Here is a 22,498-nt window from a genome sequence, read left to right on the forward strand (position 1 = left end):
CACTGACTGCCCAACTTCTTCTGAGCCAATTCATTTCAGAGAATCATGTAATCACAGACTGGTTTGGGCAAGAAAGGGCCTTAAAAAGCATTTACATCTAACTCTCTGCCAAAGGAAAAGACACCTTTGACTAGACCAGGTTGCTTCAAGCCCCATTCAATCTGGTGTTGAACACTTCCAGGGATGGAGTAGCCAAAGCTTCTCTAAGAACCTGCACCAGGGTCTCCTCACCCTCCCAGGAAAGGATTTCTCCCAAATATCTTACCTAAATCTACCACAGAATGGTCTGTGCTGCCTTCCTGTGCCTGCCCTCCTGGGTTTACTGGTGAGCTCAGGAAAAAGCTCCCCTCAAGGCTGAAAGCAAAAAATTACATCTTCTATCACCAAACACAGCTGAAGGAAGGAGGAAAAACTGCAAATAAATGAGAATTTGAGAATGAAAGAGCAAGACAGTGTGTGTGAAAGAGGGAGCACTGTGACCCCCAAGTGGGTGAAGCTGAGCCTGACCCTTGATCAGAATCCCAGACCCAGAGAAGATGTGTGAAAGCAGGAAAATAAATCAATAAGCAAAACAGCAATCTCTTTCCTCAATTTTATTTGAGGAAGTTCAAATTTACCCAGCTCCTCACAAACTGTCTTTGGCTAAAATCACCACTAACAAGCTCTGACATTTGAAATTTAACTGAATATGAGCTAACAGCTCCCAGCCCTCCACCACCCATGGAGCTGACCGGGAATATTTTGTTTAAGTCATAGACGGGGCTAAACTGAGCTTTATTGAGAAGACCCAGCGTTCAGGGGCAAGTGTTTATAGCACCCACTTCACCTGATGCTTCCCTGCCCTGGCAGTCTGCTTTTCTTCACGCAGAGCTCTCAGTCCCCTCCTCTCCTCCCCAGTGCAATTATTTGCTGATTTTTAGGAGGTCCCCTCACGATCCCTTAATGAAGTCCCTCGCTCTGCAGCAATTCACGAGGACAGATTGGACACGAGGGGCTCCCACTTAGGGAGTGCCAATCAGGGGTGGTACCCAGCATTTAGCAGCAGTTGTTAAGCCAGTCTATCACCCGGCTATTACAGGCTCATCACGAAAACAGCTTGCTTTTACTGGCAACCGCATCAAATTAACCCTTTCCTCAGAGACAGGGGGAAGCCTCGAGTACATTCATCATGGCAAGGAGCTCTGGTTTTCCCTCCTGCTACAGCAGGTTTTTAAGTTATTAATAAATGCTCTCTGTACTGAAATCTCCCTACTTTAAATTTGTTTTTTCCTCTAGCTATACACCTAGTTCAAATTTTTAGTCTATGCTAAATGTAATGATAGCATCAACAGTTACAAAATCAGGAAAAAAAAACTTTTAAAAATCCCTGTATAACAAATACTATTTGTCCTTTCTCTATTCCTCACTCTAAACCCTGTGCACGGAAGAAATCATGATTGTGTCTTCATCACTACCAGCAGTTTGCTACAAGACCAAATTTTCAGGCTTTTGTTATCCTCAGGATTGATTTCTTTTTTTTTTTTTTTTAATTCCCAAAGAAGAAAATCCTAACTGTGTTCCTCTCCCACACATTTTATCCAAGTCTTCTTCTCACTTCTTGTGGATGGGGTGGGACACCTGATCTGGCCCTCATGGGCAGGCACCAGACTCAGAATTTTAGCACTACATCCATGGCCCAACCACATAAAGAATCCCTTCAATGATCCCACTCTGGCCAAGACTATGCCACTGAAGTCTCCCAAATTTCAGTAGAGGGTCCCCCACATGCCCAGTCCTTGCTGGGTGCTGAGCCAGACCCCAGAAATATTTGAGAAAGGGTTGTAGGTGAGCCAATGCCTCTGGTACACAGAAAACACAGTGTGGAACATCCAGCCCACAGCACTGCTCTGGGTGGGACAGGGGAAGGGACACGAGTCAGAGGGTGACAGAGTCCTCTGTTAGTGACACAAGGGGCTGAAAGGCCACATCTTTATCCCAGGTCATGCCACACAAAGGACAAGACTGTGGAAGAGGTTTTATAGCGACTTCTGTGAGCCAGAGAGAAGTTTGATAAGAGGATCCATGTTTACCCCAAAATAATTTTCTACCAAGGTCATTGACATAGAAACCAAGAAGGAAAGAAGGATAAATAAGAGAAATCATCAACTGTCTATTCCAATGAGCATTTTGTTTGTCTTTCATGACCAATTAGTAAAATGTAAACATATGAGTTTTGTAAGAATGTATAAAAAGCATGCATGCTGTAATAGAAACTGAAAAGAAAAGAAAAGAAAAGAAAAGAAAAGAAAAGAAAAGAAAAGAAAAGCGAGAAGAGAAGCAATTTTGCTTATCCTTTCCTCACACACCTAGCAGACCCTTTTTTCCTATTATTTATTTATTTATTTATTTAATTGCTTTCCCCTTCCAGAGCAAGGCCCTTATTTTCTCATTTAGTCCAACAGAGATTGTCCTCCTGGAATGACCTTTTTTTTTTTTCTTTCTCTCTCTCTCCCTCTCCTCCTTTCCTTCTTCCTCCCCCCCTCCTCCCTGCTGCCTCCAGGCCATTGCCCTCGTGCCAGTAACTAGATAACACACTCTATCAGAGATTTTTTAAAAAATCATTGCAAAGGCACTGGGGCTGATAGTGGCATCAATCCTTGCCTGACACGGGCTCGGGTCAACCATTTATCTCTTCACATTGCCTGTGGTTACTGGGGAGCCCATCTTGGTTCTCTACAACTTAACAACCTTGCAGATGGTACCTCTCTGCTCCAGCAGTCTGCACACCCCAAGACTGGGTTTGTGGGGTTTTTTGTAATCAGGTTTTTTTTGTTTGTTTGTTTGTTTGTTTTTTTTTATGGACTGTTCCACTTCTTTTCTGTGAGGGTCTGGTGCGTTTTATTGCACTCCTCACCTCCTTCTGAAAATAACACTGTGACCAAGATATCAAGCTAAGAAAACAGGGAATTTGGAAATGCAAGGGTGGGCTTGTTGGGCTGTTAAAAGTGGATATTTATGAAAATACACACAAAATAATGTAGAAGATTTCATCTAGTCCAACTCCTGATGTCCCATCTTGTGTGACATGGCTATTTTTGGCTGGTTGCACTGCCAAAGAACCCAGGAGTTCTACTCACAGCCCACAACAACATAAAGTCAGGTTCTATCAGGATACTTGCTAATAAATACAATTAAACTATTCCCAAACCTCAGCAAGTTGTGATCCCCATGGCCAGATAATGGGTTCTGGGTTTGCACTCTCTAAATGGATACACAGGAATTAAATATCTACTGCACCATAATTCTTCTTCAAGTGGAGAAGAGAGTAAAACAGAACAGTCATTTTATTAGCCCACTCCAAACAAATTCCATATCAAACTGGAATCTGCTCTGTTCCTTCCCCATTCCTGGCAGTGTTCAAGTCCAGGCTGGATGGGGCTTTGAGCAGCCTGGTTCAGTGGAAGCTGTCCCTGCCCATGGCAGGGGGATTGGGACTAGATGATGTTTCAAAGATCCTTTCCAACCCAAATCTTTCTGTGACTCTATGATCCCTGCCCTGCCTAACTACCCCTCAGCCTGCTGTGGTGGTTTTCCTCACGGTCTGCCAAGTATGAGCCCTTCACCCTCAAAAATGCACCCATCAAACATCCACACAACACGAGGACAGCTCTAAAATGAGAGTAAAAGGGAAGAGTCGCTTCCCATCACTTGTAACCCTCACAGATGGAGAACATGCCCAAGAGCTGTCCCTGCCCATGGCAGGGGGTTGGAATGAGATGATCTTTAATGTCCCTTCCAACCCAAACTAGTCTGTGACCTCGCATCAGTCCTGCTGTGAGTAGTAAAGTAGCAGTTCTTCATGCCCAGAGTGTCCTGGGCCTCCAGGGACCCTTCCATGCCCCCAAAAGCTGCCTGGGTTTTGCCACCTTTGTAAGCCACCAAATATCTCCACCAGTCAAAACCATTTCATTGCTTTCCTCACCTCCAAATACTTTGGATGGTAAGCAGGGAGAAAAAGGCTAAAGAAGGAAGGAAAGGAATGATTCTAAGATCTGCAGAGGAATCCAAGGGATTTGGAGATCTAGTCCTGTTTATATTAAGTGGAAGCTGAACAGAAAGGATTTCTGAGGTGACTGTACACATATCAGACACAGATTTATGGGGGGTTATATTTTTTTCTTTCACGAGAAGTGAACAAAGCAATTATCCCTGTATCAGTCACCAAGCTAAGAACTCACAGATCCTCAATATTCTAAGCCACCCCTTAAATCTCAAGACCTGTTAAAAACAAACTCAAGGCAGCACAGCACACCCAGGCAGAGCCATAATCCAGCACGGCATTTTTATCTGGCAAGTTATTTTTTTTAACCTCCTACCCCTCAACAGGGACCCCTTGAGGGTTGGGCTGCAGGGAATTCACTGGGATACCAGTTCAGCTTCCCTAGGGTTGAATTAATACGTGGCATCGGCCCTCTGCCAAATATTCCATCAGCCGTGTGGGCCAGCAGAGGAGGGGGAGTGGGAGCACGGAAGAGCTGCTCCAGCAGCATGTTTGCATCATGATTAGGTCTGGTCCAGCGATCTGGAATAATAATGGGAAGACTCACTAAGCATAATGTGTTCAGAGCCATCCCAGCCTGGTCAAACCCTCCCACGAGCATCCTCTTCTTGTGTTTTTGGGGTGTTTTGCACATCTCATCAGTGTCACCAGAGCTGACGTCTCATTATGCAGCCAAGGTGGAAGTGGACAGGTACTGAGTGAGCATTAGAACTTTTCTTTTCCCTTTTATTATTTAATTCATGTCTTCCCATTATCCAGTGCATTCTTGAAGCTGTGAACTAATTAAGTCCTGTGGGATATACAATCAGTGCTAGGGGTTTTTTTGCCCTCCCTCTCTTTTCAGTAGGCTAAATTGCATTATATACTGAAATAAAAATAATTGTGCAACTATTCCTAGATAATAACAGAGCAAGTAACAAACACTAATGATGCTGAATGCAACAGTGGGGCAGAGGCCTGCTGCTTATTTCTTGTGACCTAATTAAGTCGTACAGGGAAAAATACTTCAAACACAAAGTGAGGCAAGAGCTTAAATCAGTTTCTAATGAAAATCATAAAAATTATTCTCTGGGGAGTTGGTGGGACACAGGCCAAACATCATGAAATATCCAAATTGAACTGAAATTTCATGAAGTCTGCTGTGAAAATCACAGATCTCCAGGTAGCCCCTTGAAAAGCCATGAAATTCTGGGAGTCCTCTAGATTCAGATCTGAGCCCATCCCTGACTGTAACCATGCACCCAGTGTTTCTGGAGTTTTTCCAACATTTAAGATTCTGTGTTTCATGCAAGCAACAGCTCAGAGACCAGAGTTGAAAGGACAAAAATTGAGTGATGGATTTTGCAGCACCTACCAGAAAATGCAGTTGTTTAAATAATACAACTGGTGAAAAAATACCCTAAAAACTGTGTCATAAAATAATGGGCATATCATAGAATATTCTGAGTTTCTAGAAACCCACAAGGATCATCAAGGGCAGCTCCTGGCTCTGCAGAGAACAGCCCTAAGAACCCTAATCTGTGCCTAAGAATGTTGTCCAAATGTTGCTTGAACTGTGGCAGGTTTGGTGATGTCACCATTTGTATTCTCAGGCTCAAGTTCCCAGAACCAATATTTTACATTTTATTTATTTATTATTCTCTGCTCTCAAGCAAGGCTGTTCTCTCTTGTTGCCAGTGCCCATTCATTCTGTGCCATAAGCCTCTGTCAGCCTTTCTACATTTTCACTTCCAATGCCATCCTGGAGCTAATTCTGCTCTACCATCATCACCAAATCACCTCTGAGCCAACCCTCCCACAGCACCCAGCTGGGCTGAGTTCTTGGCCTGAGCACCACTGAGCAGTGTAGCTGTGCTGAGAACAGGATCATCATGCCCCTTTTTTATGGAATGCTTTGAGATCCTTGCATGAGCATGCAAGAGAAGTGCCAGATGTTATTATAAAGAGATGCAGCCCCATTACTTGTACACAGAGTTGTGCTGCCTGCTAATAGCACCATTATCCTAAGGCACGTGGTGCTATTAATGCATTTCACTGCTTAGTGCTGAACCTGGGGACCATTTTTTCCACGGGAAAGGTAAGGCCAGTTCACATGACATGATTTAAACCACCACAGTGAAGCATGCATGCGCCGCACCAGGTCGTAAATCTTAACGGGATGCTGTCAGCCAGAAAGGGACCAAAATTGAAGCCATTTATCTGAACTCCCCACCCATCCACCTCTGCTCACCCAAGCCAGTTTTGGGAAGAGGGATAAAATGATTCTGAATGCCCACTGGGTTCATTAAGCAGCAGCAAATCCCAGATCTAAAGTGCTGCTGTTTTCATCCTGCTCTGAATGAATTTGTTCATTCAGGACACTTGGACTTCCCTGGTTTTCCCTACTCTGGGCAGAAAAACCGCAGCAGGAGAAAACCTCACAGCTTCCTCCTCTTCTTGCTCCCACCTGAGTCACAAGACAAGCTGTCATCCTGCCTTACTGAGGCTGCAGGAGCTGTGCCACACCCCAGATCACAGACAGCAGAGGGGAATATCCCTCTGTGCTGCATCCAAGGGTCTGGGACTCTAGAGATGCCCTTATCCCATTTGGAAATGAAAATAGGAATGTAAGGAGGAGTCACCATTTGGTCTCATGCTTGCCTGGGCACTTCCCTTCACTCCTGCAGTCACCAACAATCAGTTTTTGAGGGTTGTATTTCTCCTTAGCTAACATAACTAACCATAACTAAACAAGGCTGATGAGCAAATGAACCTTAATAGGTAAATTCTACATCTGACATTCCTTCACAGACCAAGTACAGGCTTAACAGAAGCAAGGAATTATAATTTGGCATACTCCATTGCAATACTAATATTCATGTAAAGTAGATTTGCAAGTATTCAGAGACTCCTAAATATAGAATAGATCAGATATATAAAACCAAATACAGAATTCAACACTAGAAATGTGCCAAAATTACTCTGCCAGGACAATGCAGCTCCTTTTTGGGATGGCAAAGTAAATGTAAAGTCCTTAAACACAGGAAATCTTTTTGCAGATAGAGTTTAAAATTAATATGGTAGCTTTAACTTTGATGCTGAGCAAATTAACTTCATTTTCCTAAACTGTGCTAAAAGACTGTGTGAAAAGTTTACTTAAAAGATTAAAAATAGCATTTGGTTTTTATCCTGAGTCAGGTGTGTAACTATCCCCACTCACACGTTCCCGTATTCAGGACGTCTCCACCACATCTCAGGAGCTGCTCCATTAGGAAAGGAGAATGAAAAAGGAATAACTGGTGTTCAACAAATATCCAACCCCTCTAAATTTCTTCTTACAGGTGGACAAACACCTCCTCTACAAAACTGTGAGGACTCTAACAGGACATTTCAGGTTAGCAATGACATTTTACGTATCAAGTCTTAAAATTTATGCTGGTTCAGGATTACAGCTTTTTTTTTAACTCTTTTTGTCTTCTTTTCTTGCAATACCCACAGATAGCACTGGGAAGACTGTCCCATTTTCCTTCAGCTACTGAAAAGCAGCAAAAATCAAATATAACCAGGGCTGCACTAAATGCTAAGTCTCTGCCAGAGAGCTGAAACTGTACCTCATGGCTAAGATTCCTGCTCAACAGAAAATAACACTTTTATAAGAAAATTGAATTTATATTAAAAAAAAAAAAAGAGAGAGTGTTAAAAAATACATAGATTGCTCAGAAAATAAGGTAAAGCTCATTTATGTCTCATAAAATCCATGATTAGCCATAGTTAACCATTAATTCAGCTGTGCTGCATTAGAACTGCTATTCAAAGTTGGAAAGCATTTAATATTATATATTGCTGCTGCTCAGCCTAAATTGTTTTTTTTCTTGCCCCCCTTTAAATGTACACAATATTACAAATTTAATTTTAAGCTGTTTGAATCAGTCTGTAAAAAAGATTTGATTATACCTGAGTGTTCTGGCCCCAGTTTTTCCATATCTCAGTAATCTTGGCAGTAATTGGCTGATTAGCTCCCTCACACTCCATCTCTGCCTCAGTTTCCATGGTAATGTTACAGGAGCTATTATAGATGAGAACTTCATCTCTTTCCACTTTAGGGCTGAAACGAGAAGGGAGGTTAAATGGGGTGTCATCAATCTTAATGAAATGCAATTATTTTTACTCTTATTAATCATTGAAAGCCATTAGCTTGTGGCAACTCCTGGCCACCATTTGTCAAACTTTGCAAATTTCGGTAATTTTGTTTCCATTCTTTTATTGTTTATTTGTTTTTCCCCCCTTTATCTGCACACACTCAGGATGAAAACACATGCAGTAAATATCTCTCAGTGATGCTTTTCTCCTTCCCCAAACCATCACAAACGACTGCCGGTCTAGACCAAGGCAGGCAGATAAGTGCAGACAACAGGGAGGGAATCAGCAGCGTTGGGAGCAAAGATGGACTCCTACAAGGAGTAGGGTTGGTTTGTGTCTCCCCCCTCCCCATCTTACTCACACTTAGCAATGGGGAATGAATAACTTGCAACTCCCCTAGGGCAAGGGGAGAAATTGGAAAAACCACACAACTGGCTAACTGGTCCCTAATTCCAACTGTGAAAAAATGAGCTCATTTAGGGGTTCCAATTCCTGCTACCCAGCTGATTGCAATGATGCTTTGTTGCTAACATTGGAACATTAACTTAGTAAATTAATTAAACTTACTTAACAGCCCAGACTAAGCAGATTCGATATATGTGCCAGTTATACCAGCAGACATTTGCTCTAAAGCCTCCCCTTGCACAGGGGGAAGAAGAAATAGAAAACATGGTGGGAGAGAAACATTTTTTTTCCTTGGTTTTGCTGCTGACAGCTGCTGATTTTGGTAGTGTTTCATTGTGGAGAGCTATAGGATTCAACATATAGTTTAGTGGTGAGCAAAGTGTGGTGCAGGGTTAATGGCTGGACTTGATGATCCCAGAGGTCTTTTCCAACCTAATTCTGTGACCCTTGGCCATTGCTACTTCTTCCTCTCCTCCCCACCCCACCATCAGATTCACACAGGCAAGTTGTAGGAAGCTGAGGAGAAAGGAGGGGAGTTACAGCAAGACCAACACAACAACCAGCAATACAGGAATTACTGTAATTACTGTAATTAAAGCCAAAAATGGCTTTTCTGAATAGCTAAGAAAGGACAGAGTTCACAGTGTGAACTCAACAAAACAGAGGATTAAGATTTTAAGAGACCTTCGGGTTCCTGAAAATCCCATATAACAGGGTTTTCTGGGATTACAACCATGGAATGGTTTGGACTGGAAGGACCTGAAAGACCATCGAGTTCCATCTCCCTGCCATGGGCAGGGACACCTTCCACCTTCCATCTCCCATCCAGCCAGGTCTTGGACACTTCCAGGGATCCAGGGACAGCCACAGCTTCTCTGGGCACCCTGTGCCAGGGCCTCACCACCCTCAAAGGGAAGAATTCCTTCCTAATAACTCTCAAAAATCTACTTTCTGTCAGTTTGAAGCCATTCCCCTGTTGCTCCAGGCCCTTGTCCAAAGTCCCTCTCCAAATCTCATGGAGTCCCTTTAGGCATTGAAAGGTGTTCTAAGTTCTCCCTGCAGCTTCCTCTTCTCCAGGCTGAGCAATCCAAGTTTTCCCAGCCTTTCCTCACAGCAGAACTGCTCCACCCCTCTGATCATCATCCTGCTTCCTCTGGGCTCCCTCCATCATCTCCAAATCCTTCCTGTGCTGGGAACCCCAAAGCTGGACACTGTTCCAGGTGGGTTTCATGAGAGAGGAGTAGAGGGGGTGAAGCACCTCCTTTGCCCAAAGCTCTCCCAAAACTGACCCAGTTGGAAAGCCAGGACTCAGAGCTTTGTTGGGAAGGTGATGATCAGAGTGGTTTGATGACCCTGGAGATTTAAAACTTCCCTGCTGGATGCAGCAGCTCACTCTGCAAACAAAGCCTTGCTCTGACCTGCATTTAGGGGCTGTTTGTTTTGTTACACTTATTCAGGGTTAAAGTGGTAAAGGAATCAGCCACATTAGAAACCACAACAATACTAAAATAAAAACCAAAAATACCAAAACAAAAAAAAAAAAAAACAAAAAAAAAAAAAAAAAAAAAAAAAAAAACAACCTTTGAACCCTTTTAACAGCAAATTTTTGTTTTTATTTTTATGTTTAAATAAACTTTTCCCTCTGTTGTATCAATAATCAAAAGCCAGCCTTGGGGAGCTGTGCTTGCTTTTGATAGCAACACTTTGAGAATTGATCTTGTCCTATACAATAATTCAGTGGACTGGGCTATCTTTCAAGACTACAAAGTACTTTTTAAAGCTCCAAGAAAAAACAGCATATTTTAAATAACCAACAGTTTTAAAGGCAGAAGAGGGTGGCGATCAGCTGGATGCAGGGCATGGACACAATTTCCCAAACATTCAAGTCAATACAAGGACCTTTGAGTGGTTTTCACAGGTTTTTTGCAAAACATAAATACACTTTGCTTGTAAGAAGAACCAGTTCCTTTCTGTCCTCATGCAAGCACATTCTGAAACACTCTTAACAAATTGCAGTGTTTAAAGGAAATGCAAGAAAAGGAGTGAATTTTTAAATGGAATTCAGGAATGTACCTTGATACAAGTGTTGTTAATGGCAAAACTTAAAACTCTTTTAAGGAACATGCTTTTGCTATTATGAGCTGATAAAGGATGGGCTGTGGTACAGACTACATAAAGAAAATATTTATTTAAACCATTGAAAAACATCGTTTAAGTGGCTGCCCCAATCCTGGAAGTGTCCAAGGCCAGGTTGGATGGGGCTTGGAGCAAGCTGGGATGGTGGAAGGTGTCCCTGCCCATGACAGGATGAAATAAGATGAGATTTAAGGTCCTTTCAAACCCAAACTATTCTGTGATGCTATAAAATTAGTAAGAAAAACAGGAGAAATTCAATGTGCACTTAAGCCAGGAATTACTTCAGTGGTTTTGTCCCCATCCTGGGACAAATGTCTTCATCTTGAGCATTTGCACAGAACTAAAATTCATATATATTTATTATTATTTACTATTATTAATTAAAACAATCAATATGTATTATTTCAGGAATCCTCAAAGTAGTTCTTTTCTGTGGAAGCATTTAAATTTTCTAAGATTTTCCTAAAAATTCCATTAATACTTTAAAATTAAATATTTTTCTGAACTGAAATGTGGAAAACAGTTTTCAGAAATTCTGAAATAAGTTAATGTGTATGATGCAAACCTCTCAATTTTTTCTTTCTGTTTCTTTTAAGATTTCTCAAATCAGGAAACTTTTTAAAACAAAAAACCTTTGCCCCTACTTCCCTTTAGCAAGAAATAAACTTCCTTTTAAATGAGAAATAAACTCACTAGAAAAAAATATGAGCCCAAGTTTTAATTTCCAACTAAAAGATAAGCATGACCACAATAGGGTGAAAAGTTAACACAATAAGAAAGAGGCTGAAGAAGTGGGAAAAATAGAAAAATAGTAGGTAAAAAAAGTTGATTGATGTGATTCAGAAATCTCTCCCTGATAGGATTTCCAGGAGAAATAAACCCTATCTCTGAAGCATTCACAGTGAAATTAGACTAAAAACCACAGTGAAAACAATAAGCAAACAGTCAGTAAAAGGACTTTGTGACTTTCTGCACAGTGGCAGCCCAAACTAAGAAAAGGAGAAAGGAAAAAAGTGATCATATGATACTATTATTATTATTTATTTATTATTTATTATAATTATAACATTGAAGATGCATTTTTTTATCAAAGAAGAGCCGATCACAATTTTGATATCCAGGGAAAAAGAAGCAAAAAAGAAACACATATGAAGTTGTCCTGTGCCTCTCAAGTTTGTTGATTCTCTGGATTGGCGTTACACTGATGTGAGGAAAAGCAAAGCAAAGTTCAGCCAGACAAGGCAAGGCTCTGGAGTTTCTTGATTTGAAACAAGTCATTCTGGGAGCAGTAAAACTGATTCAATTATTTCAATTTCTTTTTTTTTTCCCCCCCTTCTAAGTCTCCTTTTGTTTTCTTCAAAATATCTGTCCTCCCATCTCCTGGGGTGTTACAGGATATTACCAAAGCACGGGGTGCTTTGGACAGTTGTACAGATCAGGGCAGAATTCTGCCCTCTGTCTACTCAGTAGGAAAATAATTTCTTTCTGCCTAACACTGATTTTATCAAAACTGGGAAGAATTTTCTTGAAGTCCAGGCCTGATGAAATCTAGACCAAATTTAAAAATCTGGTAAGGAAGTGACAGACCCACAGAGAGGCTGTTTCAACTGTGTAAACTTTTTTTTTTTTTTGTTAATTAATTTTAGCTGGAAACTTCTATTTTTATATTTTTAAACAAGTTTAAAAATTTGTGGAATTCATGTCTTTCTATCTTTGTACAGTAAATGCCAGTTGGGTTTTTTTCCTCCCCTCAATTCAGGGTATCCAGAGCTCCCTCTGGTGAATCAACCCCAGGTATAATGCAAGATCAGGTCAGGATGAGGAACAAATCTCTGCAACTTCACTGAAATGCCTAGACCGTGGCAAGATGCAGCAGCCAGAAGTTTGTTCACCAGGTACAGCAGGTCATGGGCAGTGAATTACAATGCTGTCCTAATTCTGTATTTAACTAAATAACATCTGGCAAGTTTTGTTCAACTTGTTCCAGTATCTAAAGGGGAGTTACAAGAAGCCTGGAGAGGAACTTTTCACAAGGGCATGGAGTGATAGGACAGGGGGGAGTGGCTCCAAATTGAAGGAGGGGAGATTTAGATTAGAGATTAGGTGGAAATTCCACCCTGTGAGGGTGGGGAGGCCCTGGCACAGGTTTCCCAGAGAAGCTGTGGCTGCCTCTGGATCCCTGGAAGTGTCCAAGGCCAAGTTGGATGGGGCTTGGAGCAACCTGGGATAGTGGAAGGTGTCCCTGCCCATGGGGTTGGAACAATATAACCTTTGAGGTCCCTTGCAAACCAAATCTTTAATAATTCACCTATTTATTCCTTAACTCAGACATCCCACTTATCCCTAGAAGTGCTCTGCAGGAATAAATCCTCACTGCTCCATCAAAGACAACAGTTCCAAGTTATACTCCTGGACAGCTCAGCCCCAGATGTGCAAAGCACAAGCACCCTTGCACACCCTGCTGAATTTACTCCTTCACTTTTTACTCATGAAAGTGCTTGGAGAAAGGGAAAAAAAGGAAAAAAACAACAGAAAAAAAGAAGACTTCTGCTTTTCATAATGCCTAATCTTTTTTCCCATTGGCATCCACCAGATGTTGCTTTGGATCAGAAGATAAATATTAAAACCTAAGAAGGAACAAAGCAGGCTGTTTACGAGATGGATTTTCTGATGTCTCTCAGACACTTTAAAAAGGCAGGAGGGAAGGAGGGGGAAGTGAAGATGCTTTGATAGGCACAGAGAATGAATTCCACTACCCAGCAGAGCTCTCTAGTGGTCTCAAGGCTAAACAGCTCTATCGCCATCAACGTGAGAATTAGGAATTTGTTCCTTCAGTCCATCATTTGGAACAACTCTGCAAAAGGTGGAAAACCTTGGGGGAGATGTAATTTTTGGATGGACGCACTGGGCTGATGGAGAGACACGGTACTAACCTGGCAAGGAGTCCATCAAAATGCCCCTGGAGCTGGGTGTCCCCACAGATGTAGAAGTAGGACACAGACCCTCTCTGCTGGGAGGAGCCCACCAGGACTCGGATGTCACACTCAATGAAGGTGGCTCTGTCCTCTTGGCAGTTGGCAGAAGAATGTGTCAGACCACAGAGAACGGCCAAAGAGGCTGCAAGACAGAGAGGAAAAAATAACCCAAAGCAGCCTAAACACCACTGACATTGAGCACATTTTAGCTACTGAGAGGCGTCATTGCAGGAGGTGTCCCTACCCATGGAACTAAAGTAACTTTAATGTCCTTTCCAACCCAAGCCATTCCATGATTCTTTGGCTCCTGATGTGCACCCAGGCTCTCTTTAGCTGCATCCTTTTCAAGGATAATTAGGTCTCCATGCAGCTCCTTCAGCCCCATTTGCTTTGTGTGAGCAAAATGTAATCTCCTTTGTGCCCTGAGCACCAGGATGGTCTTTGAGATCGAAGTGCTCTGTCCAGAAGGAGATGACATAAAGCATTAAATACAAGCATGGACTTTTCTTCTAGGAGAGCTAGAATATGGTTTACAGTTCAGAAATATGGCATAAATCTTTTACCAAGGAGATGTGACAATTTAACATATATCACAAGTTTGAAACCCAGAAACAGTTTTTGAGGACACTTTAACACAGCTTGGAGGGCTCCTGGGGAACTGCTGGGAACTGGGATCTCCCACCTTGCTTTATAGCTGAATATGACTTGAAATGTGGTCCAAGTCTGCCTCCGTGGATGAGGTAAAAATTGTAATGGGAGCAGCTGTTTTGAGGTTTATTTAAAGAACAAGTGGTGTGAACATCTGGAAGAAGTTTTTTTTCCAAGGAAAGGGTTGTTCAGCACTGGAATGCAATGCCCTGGGGGGTGGTGGAGTCACTAACCCTGGTGGTGTCCAAGGAAGGTCTGGATGTGGCACTCAGTGCTCTGATCTGGGTGACAAGGTGGGGATCAGTCACAGGTTAGACTCAATGATCTTGGAGGGTTTTTTTCCAACCTAAGTGATTCAGTGGGATTCTGTGAGAAGAAATTAGATTTTCTTATTCTAAATCCAGACAAAAAAATGTTTTAAAAAAAAAGTGTTATGAACTGTCACTGAAGTGCAGATTCAGTTGAAATATTTGGGTTTAACAATTTTAGAAAGGAGTCCTTTAAGCATTAAGCCATGACAGACATTAAATCTGTTTCTCTCAAAGCTCTGACTTTTGGAGAATATTCATTAATCCTGAACTAACCAAATAGTTGTAATGAACTCCTGAAAAGGTCTGTGAACAGTATAACAGACTGCACTGTAGCATCTAAGACTATTCCTTAAGCATCAGAAAGCTAATCAATGGGAATTTATCAAGAAAGGGGTTTTTTCTATTTGATTTTGTAAATTCCAATTTGTTCAAAAGGCATCTTGTTTGCTGGGGAACTGTCATTGTCAATGAATGTCTTGTCTCCTAAGCAATCCTAAAAATGGAATTTGAAATTGCAAAAATATGAAAGCATTCTATTTCCTGTATTAAAATATTAAGCACATTTTGCTGAAGATTACTATTTCATATGGGGTATTTCTGAAGAGTTTATAACTCTTTAATGTTTCAGGTATTTTTGAAATATTAAAAGCTATCAGTTCATCTCCTCTGAACTTCAGAGAGAGAGCTTACAATTCTCTATTTTTCTTCTCTGGATTTGCACTGATAAAATAAAGTTACCCACATGCTCACAAATTTCTCTCTATTCTTAATTCCTTTCCTTCCCAAAATCCAGGGGCAATTTTCTTGCTTGGTATCCAAACAAAGCCAAACACAATTCCTGCCTTGAAGACCTACATCTAAGACAAGTAATAGGCAGAGAAGCCTAAAAGAACAATAGCTAGATTTTACTTTTATTGTCCAAAAATTCTATCTAGTGCTACTTCAGGTATTCTATGTCTACAACAAAAGCCATATGTCTTTCCTGATGTTCCAAGGGCATCTTAAGCAGCACTAAATATCTGTGTTTTGACAAATAAATAGCATCCAAGAGGACTAAATGCTGCAAAAGTCTTGCATTTGCAACAACCTGGAGTAGAACCAATTCATTGCAGGAAAGCTTTGGTTTTCTTTTGTGGTCTTGAAAAGAGCGTGGCAGAGTTTTCCTATGTGGAAAACCACTTGAACTCTGTTTTGGGACGAATGTAGGAAATTACTCACAGAATGTCAGGACTGTTTTCCTTAACATTTTGCTGCTGTCAACAAACTTGCCTGGCTCATGTAGGTCACCAGAAGGTGTTTCCTACACAGCCCAGAGAGCTCAGCACCAGAACAGTCTGGCACTTCTTAAACAACCCCAAAATGTGGAAATTGGGCATTTCTGCTGTGCTCCAGTGCCCTGATCCCAAAGTTGTCATGCTTGTAGGAACAGGAGGCCTTGTATCCTAATAATGGCTGAAATAGTTTTTAACTCAAACCAGGCAAACAAAGGTATTAATTTATAAAATCTAAGTTTTAGAATATGGCTACAAAGGATTGCAAAGAGATCAGAGGAAGCAAAATCCAAGCAAACCCTACTTCATCTGTACACCCCAGAATCAAACTTAGAATTGTTTTCCCTCTCTCAGGTGGAAAGAAGGGAAAATCTCACCTCCCCACCCCACATCTCTTGTCCATCAGATGGAGATATCACTTTTAGAGGTGATGTTCTTTTCCCGTTCCTTCCTTGAGGCTTTCCAAGGTCCTCCTATTTCCCTCTTTTCAAAGGTTTTAATGTCTTTATTCATTTAGGAGGAAGTCTTGGCCTTTCCCTTCCCATTCCTCTGACCATGAAACACAAATAGCCCTTGGTATTGTTGGTGCCATTTTCTCCTACCAAACAGCGGCAAAAAATATCAACTAAAGATTTCAACACACTTTTGGCACATCCTAAAAGGATATTCTGCCTGTTCTGGGACACAATTCTTCTCCCTGCTTAATTGGTTAGTGTTCAAACCCTAGAATGAAGCTGCTTTAGGCTTTATACTCCCTATAAAGATCAAACCTGCAATCCCATTGCTGGGATGAATGCTCTCAGCTCATTACAGCTTCTCTTTTGAGATCAGACACGACGGCAGCCAAATCTTTGTGTGGTGGTAATGGCTTAGGGACTGACTACCCCCAGCCCTGGCTTTGAGGGATCCTCTGGTTTAATCCAGGATCCTGGGATGCTCAGCACAAGGGCTTTGTTCTGGGTCACTGTTTAATAACAACTGCTGGACTTGTGATGAGGCTCAAACCTACAAGAGGCTCCAAGGGCAGCTGGGGATTGATTGAAGAGCTGCCCAAAGAGTCCCAGTGCCAAAACACACATCCCTGGTCATCCACCCCTCACAAAATGGACTGTGGAGCAGCAACATGTGCTTAGAAGGGAAGACAAAGAATTTTTTTAAAAAGTTAATAAAAGGGAGAGAAGAAAGAGACCTGTTAAGGTCATTGAGTCCAACCTTTGCCTGTGAAGAATTGCTCCCTGTGAGACATTAATTTCACAGAGACAGGTTTCAGAAGTCCCAAGAGGTAGCTTTCAAGCATCTATTCCACTGCCTGATAGATCTCACTGTCAGAACATTCCTGCCATGTAATTAATATGCTTTATTTTCCCCTCTTAGCTTCATTTCTGGATTTGAAAGGTAGAAGGGACCATTTGGATCCTTTGGTTTGATCTTCACAATAAACACCAGAGGCCCTGGTTTCACTGAGGTCCCAGTTGCCACAACACCACAACAAACCTTCTCCATATCTTCTGCATCTGCTCATACAAATCCCTGAATTTCCCTCACTCTAGTGCTTATTGTCCTGGCTCAGAGCATCTCCTTGTTACAACCAAAACTCATTCCTCTCTCTCCTCTTGCCCCATTCAAAGAGCTCCACCGAACCACTTCCTTTTAAACCAGTCTCATACCTAGCCTCTAGTCTAAATCCTTCTCCCTAAACATCCACTCTTAACAGTGGAGTCTGGTTAATGGCAGATCCAGAACCCTCCAACAAAGATCCCAAGAACTGTTACATCAAAACCCTGAAGTCAAACCTGTTTTTCCAAGCATGTTGATGCCACCAGGAAAATCAGGCTCAGCTTTTACCCTGATGCATCCTCTTATCCATTCACCTCCTTTTAAAGGTGCCTTCCTTACCTTCACCTTAATGTAAAACATAAAATGTCAGGGACTGAGTTACTGGAAAAATTATATATGGTATTTACCCTAATATCACCTTAGAAGAATAATCAGTTATTTTCTCAGCTGTCTCAAACTTCCTTCCAGTTTGCTCATCTTTCACAGGAGCACAACTCAGTCCCACAGACATTAACCATGTGTTCTGTAAATTTAACCTGAGTTGAGCAGAATCTACAACTGCATTTTTGCTCATTCAGTGGCATGAGCAACAAAGCAAGAACCAGAGAAGGGGAGAGCTTTCACGATTATGGAATAATTTTCGTTGTAAAAGCCCTCTAAGACTGATCCAAACCATTCTCCCAGCACTGCCAAACCCACCACCAAATCATGTCCCCAAGTGCTACATCTACATGGCTCTTGAACCCTTCCAGGCATGGTAATCAAGAGAGTTATATCTTTACTTTTAAAGACTCATGGGTTAATTTGTGCATTTTTCTTTTGGTTTTGTTTTTCCTTGAAGGCAGTGAGGTTTTGTTAATTTTATTTAATTTTGTTAAATTTTTTTAAGCTTTAAGGCTGAAAATCAAATTTTAGCTTTGTTCTGAATTGATTTTCCTGCATCTTGCGAAAGACAAGGTTTTTTTATAAAAGAGTCTGGTCTCGCATTCCCATTCCTTGTGCTTTGGGTTGAGGATATCTCAGTAACATGCCCAGCTCTTGCCAGTAATCAAACCAAAACCTCACTGTGACCCCGCTCAGCACCAGTTCCTAAGGAAAGCCCCATGAGGAAGGCTTATGGATGGATCCTGCTGAGCCTGGCAATTCCTCATCTCTTAGAAAACTTCCTGCTCAAAGGGAAAGAAGGAAAGAAGTCACATTTCCTACCTGCAGAGCCTTGCCCTGTGGACTGGATCACATGAGAGAGCCACATGGACCAGCTGGGGATTCCCACGTGGACATCTCTAATCTCAAGCAAGCCAGACACAACATGACCCAGCACTGAGAGCCAGGGCAGCCATTGCCACCTGACATCCCTCAGTGCCAGAGGAGAGAGGGTTCTGCTTCACAGCCCTCAGTAACAGAAGAAATGCAGCTTAAACTCCTCACGTCAGCCAGTTCGGTGAGCAGAGCAGGGAAAGGACAGACAAATATCCAAATTGGACACAACACTGAGGGGCTCTGGAGCACCACAGACCTCCCTTTCCCATTCCTTCACAGTCCTGGAGTCTCTTTGCCACCTCTCCCATGTGGACGAGGCAGTGCAAGAAAGGTCTGAGCACTGGATGTGCCAGCACCAAGTGGCAAAATTCCCCAGGCAAACAGCACAATGTAAACCATGAGGTAAGACTGGAGTTACTTCACTTAAACCACTCTACACATGGTGAGGGGCAGGGTTAAAACCTCAAAGATATTAAAAAAAAAAAAAAAAAAGTCCTTAAATATTAAGCATTAGGTGGAAGAGTATCTGGAAAGCATCTTGCTCTCTATACAGATTTACCCATGCCAGATGTAGATATGCACAAGCTGAATACAAGTGTTTCAGGGAGTACAAAGAGCCTGACAAACACAGATTTGAGCAGCCTGAAAAAGGATTTTTACTTTCTTAAGAAAAGAAAAATTATATATATTTGTTTGTAAATATTTAATTAACAAATATTTTGCAACTCGGCTGGTGAAACTGGCACGGCTGCAAAATCCGGGGCAGGAGAGAGAGGGTGAGGCAAGGCTTCCTTTGCATTTCCTTTCCAGACACCAACCAGCCATCAGCATTCACTTGCTGACATCTAGTGACAGGAACAAGCATCGTGGTCCTGCCTGTAAGATTGTTTTCCTCAGGATCCCTCTGCCACCAACCACTCGGGGAGTTCTGAACACCGTTTGGATCAATGCGATTAAATTTTAGTATGCTATTCTCCCTGCAATAACCAGGGTGCCCCGTTTTGTGGTTTTTTTTTCCAGCACTCCAGCACTGTGTCTTTTTCTATTTAAAATAACAAACAGTTTTGTGGACTGTGCCTCGGCCTTGTTTAAAACAAAGAAAACTGAGCTCTTTATGCCCTTTTGGTGTCTCTTTTTGAGTGCTTCTGGTTGAGTTTTAAAGCCCTTTTTCTTTCTCCCTTCCATCTTTCTTTAGTATTCCTCATGGCACTGGGGTTGGAATTGGATGACATTTAAGGTTCCTTCAGCCAAAATCTTTCTGGGATTCTGTGAAAGGAACTGTTCAAAATGACAGGAGTAAATTTAGAATTTGGGTATAATTAAGGCTGAAGGGAACACCTGGAGGCCTCTTGTCCCAATCCTTGCTCAAAAGAATGTTAAATTTCACGTTGGGGTGGCTTCTTGGCAAATGATTTATTCAACTTCTGTTTTGGAGGATGGATATTCCACACACCTTTGAACAAACCCCTGTGAATTTACCCTGATGGACACTCTAACTTGCCACCTTTCTTTCACATCCACAAAGAAGAGGTCATGGATCTCTGGTCACCTGGATACTGGTTGTCTGGACAGCCTCAGAACAGCAAATATTTCTGCAGATCTCCAGATGTTCTCCAGCTTCAGAGCTGTGAAGGGGCTGAAATGTTAAGCTTCTGAGTCTTGGAATCCCTGAATCACAGCATTTGAGGTTGGAAAAGAACTCCAAGATTGCACAGTCCAAGCTTTGAATGCGGCACTGGAGTTGGAATTGGATGCCGAAAATCTTCAGCCAAAATCTTTCTGGGATTCTGTGAAAGGAACTGTTCAAAATGACAGGAGTAAATTTAGAATTTGGGAATAATTAAGGCTGAAGGAAACACCTGGAGGCCTCTTGTTCTTGACCCTTGCTCAAAAGAATGTTAAATTTCACGTTGGGGTGGCTTCTTGGCAAATGATTTATTCAACTTCTGTTTTGGAGGATGGATATTCCACACACCTTTGAACAAACCCCTGTGAATTTACCCTGATGGACACTCTAACTTGCCACCTTTCTTTCACATCCACAAAGAAGAGGTCATGGATCTCTGGTCACCTGGATACTGGTTGTCTGGACAGCCTCAGAACAGCAAATATTTCTGCAGATCTCCAGATGTTCTCCAGCTTCAGAGCTGTGAAGGGGCTGAAATGTTAAGCTTCTGAGTCTTGGAATCCCTGAATCACAGCATTTGAGGTTGGAAAAGAACTCCAAGATTGCACAGTCCAAGCTTTGAATGCTCCTCATCTTGTCACCCAGCCCAGAGCACTGAGTGCCACATCCAGTCATTCCTTGGACAACTCCAGGGATGGGGAATCCACCAAAGAGTCAAGCACCAAGGTGAATATTTCATGTTTAGAATTTGGGAATGGTACATGGCTCAGAGCTGAGACTTAAAAGTCTTAAATTCTGCCTTTTGCAGATATGAGAAGCCTAATTCTGAGCCTTCAGTAGGAAAAGGAGGGAATGTATCTTTTCCCAGGAAATGCTCTTTTTGAAGAGTTAGCTCCAAAATTCAGGCAGGGTTATTTCTCTCAGAGAGAGATGTGGAGATCATCATGTCTCTCTCCAGTTAAGGAAGATGCTCTGGTCATGATGGATGATCCCATCCTCCTCTCAAGGAAGTCAAATTCTCATATCCACCTTCCCAAAGGTATGAACGGGCCATGGTCTGTCATTTGTTCACCCTTCCAGTCATTCATTCACCTTTTTCCTTCTACACTTTTACCCCACTGAGGCCATCCCACCATGTAACCAAAACACAAAATGTGTGTGGCCACAGAATCAAAGAATTGTTAAAGTTGGAAAAGACCTTTAAGATAATCATATTCAACCATCATCTCACCAACACTATGTTCACCACCAAACCATGTCCTGAAGTGCCACATTCACCTTTTTTTTAACACTTCCAGGAATGATGACTCCACCACTTCCTTGGACACTGCCTTTCAAAGCTTGAAAACGCTTTATGTTAAAAAAAAATTTCTAATATCTAAACTGAAACTTCCGTGGTGCAACTTGAGACCGTTTCCTCAGAAGAAAAGGCATTTAAGGGAGCTTAATTCATTAAGATGGTCATGATGGCTAAGAGGTGCTTGGGTACCCAACCCTGCAGTCCATATGCATGTTTTACATGAGGAGCTTTCCCAAGGAATAACTGCTGTGGGGAAACGTTGATGTTGTGCAAGTGTGGCCACAGGCACATGGATGATCTAATCCAACATCCATGGCCATGGACACAAAAACTCACCCTGACACCATCTGTCCTCAGACTGAGTTCTAAAACAGAAATCACAGATTCATGGAATCATTATGGTTGGAAAAAGATTTCCAAGATCACCAAGTCCAAGCTTTGTCTGTGCTGTGTTAATTCCTCTCCTCTCTCCAGGGCTGCTCCTTGTTCTCCTGGGATGAGATAGACTAGGACTCCCCATTTTGGGTCAAGATTTTAGGGGATATTTTTATCACAATGAAAATTTCTGAGTTTTAACTGACCTCGTAGGCGTGGGGCAAGGCAGCTCAGCTCAGTCATGGTCATATTGCCCAAGAGTTCACAGCTTGTGCCACAGACTGTGATCAAAGTCTTTCCTGGGGAAAATCCAGTTCCATGCAAGTAAACTTCTCCTCCATTCAAACCATCTTAGAAAAGAACAGAAAATGGGATTTAAGACAGAGCCTGACAGCTAGCTCTCAACAAAAGGGGTTTTTTTTAATTAATAATTTTTGCTTTCATGACAAAACGCCCACATCTCTGCAGTGCCTCA

The 22,498-nt window shown here is 42.0% G+C and overlaps 1 protein-coding gene across 1 annotated transcript in view; it reads right to left on the reverse strand.

The window, feature by feature from the left end:
- The window catches only part of PKHD1 (PKHD1 ciliary IPT domain containing fibrocystin/polyductin), a 233,326-nt gene that overhangs the window by 170,488 nt on the left and 40,340 nt on the right, over positions 1-22,498 (reverse strand). Inside the window, exons 32-34 of the mRNA XM_041480845.1 lie at positions 22,230-22,373; positions 13,633-13,816; positions 7,973-8,123 (exon numbers count right to left, since the gene is read on the reverse strand). Of these exons, the coding sequence (XP_041336779.1) occupies positions 7,973-8,123; positions 13,633-13,816; positions 22,230-22,373 (479 nt within the window). The remainder of the gene's footprint in view (positions 1-7,972; positions 8,124-13,632; positions 13,817-22,229; positions 22,374-22,498) is intronic.

The sequence above is a fragment of the Pyrgilauda ruficollis genome, unplaced genomic scaffold (genome assembly GCF_017590135.1).
Source record: "Pyrgilauda ruficollis isolate IOZ18807 unplaced genomic scaffold, ASM1759013v1 scaffold54, whole genome shotgun sequence".
NCBI lineage: Eukaryota > Metazoa > Chordata > Aves > Passeriformes > Passeridae > Pyrgilauda > Pyrgilauda ruficollis.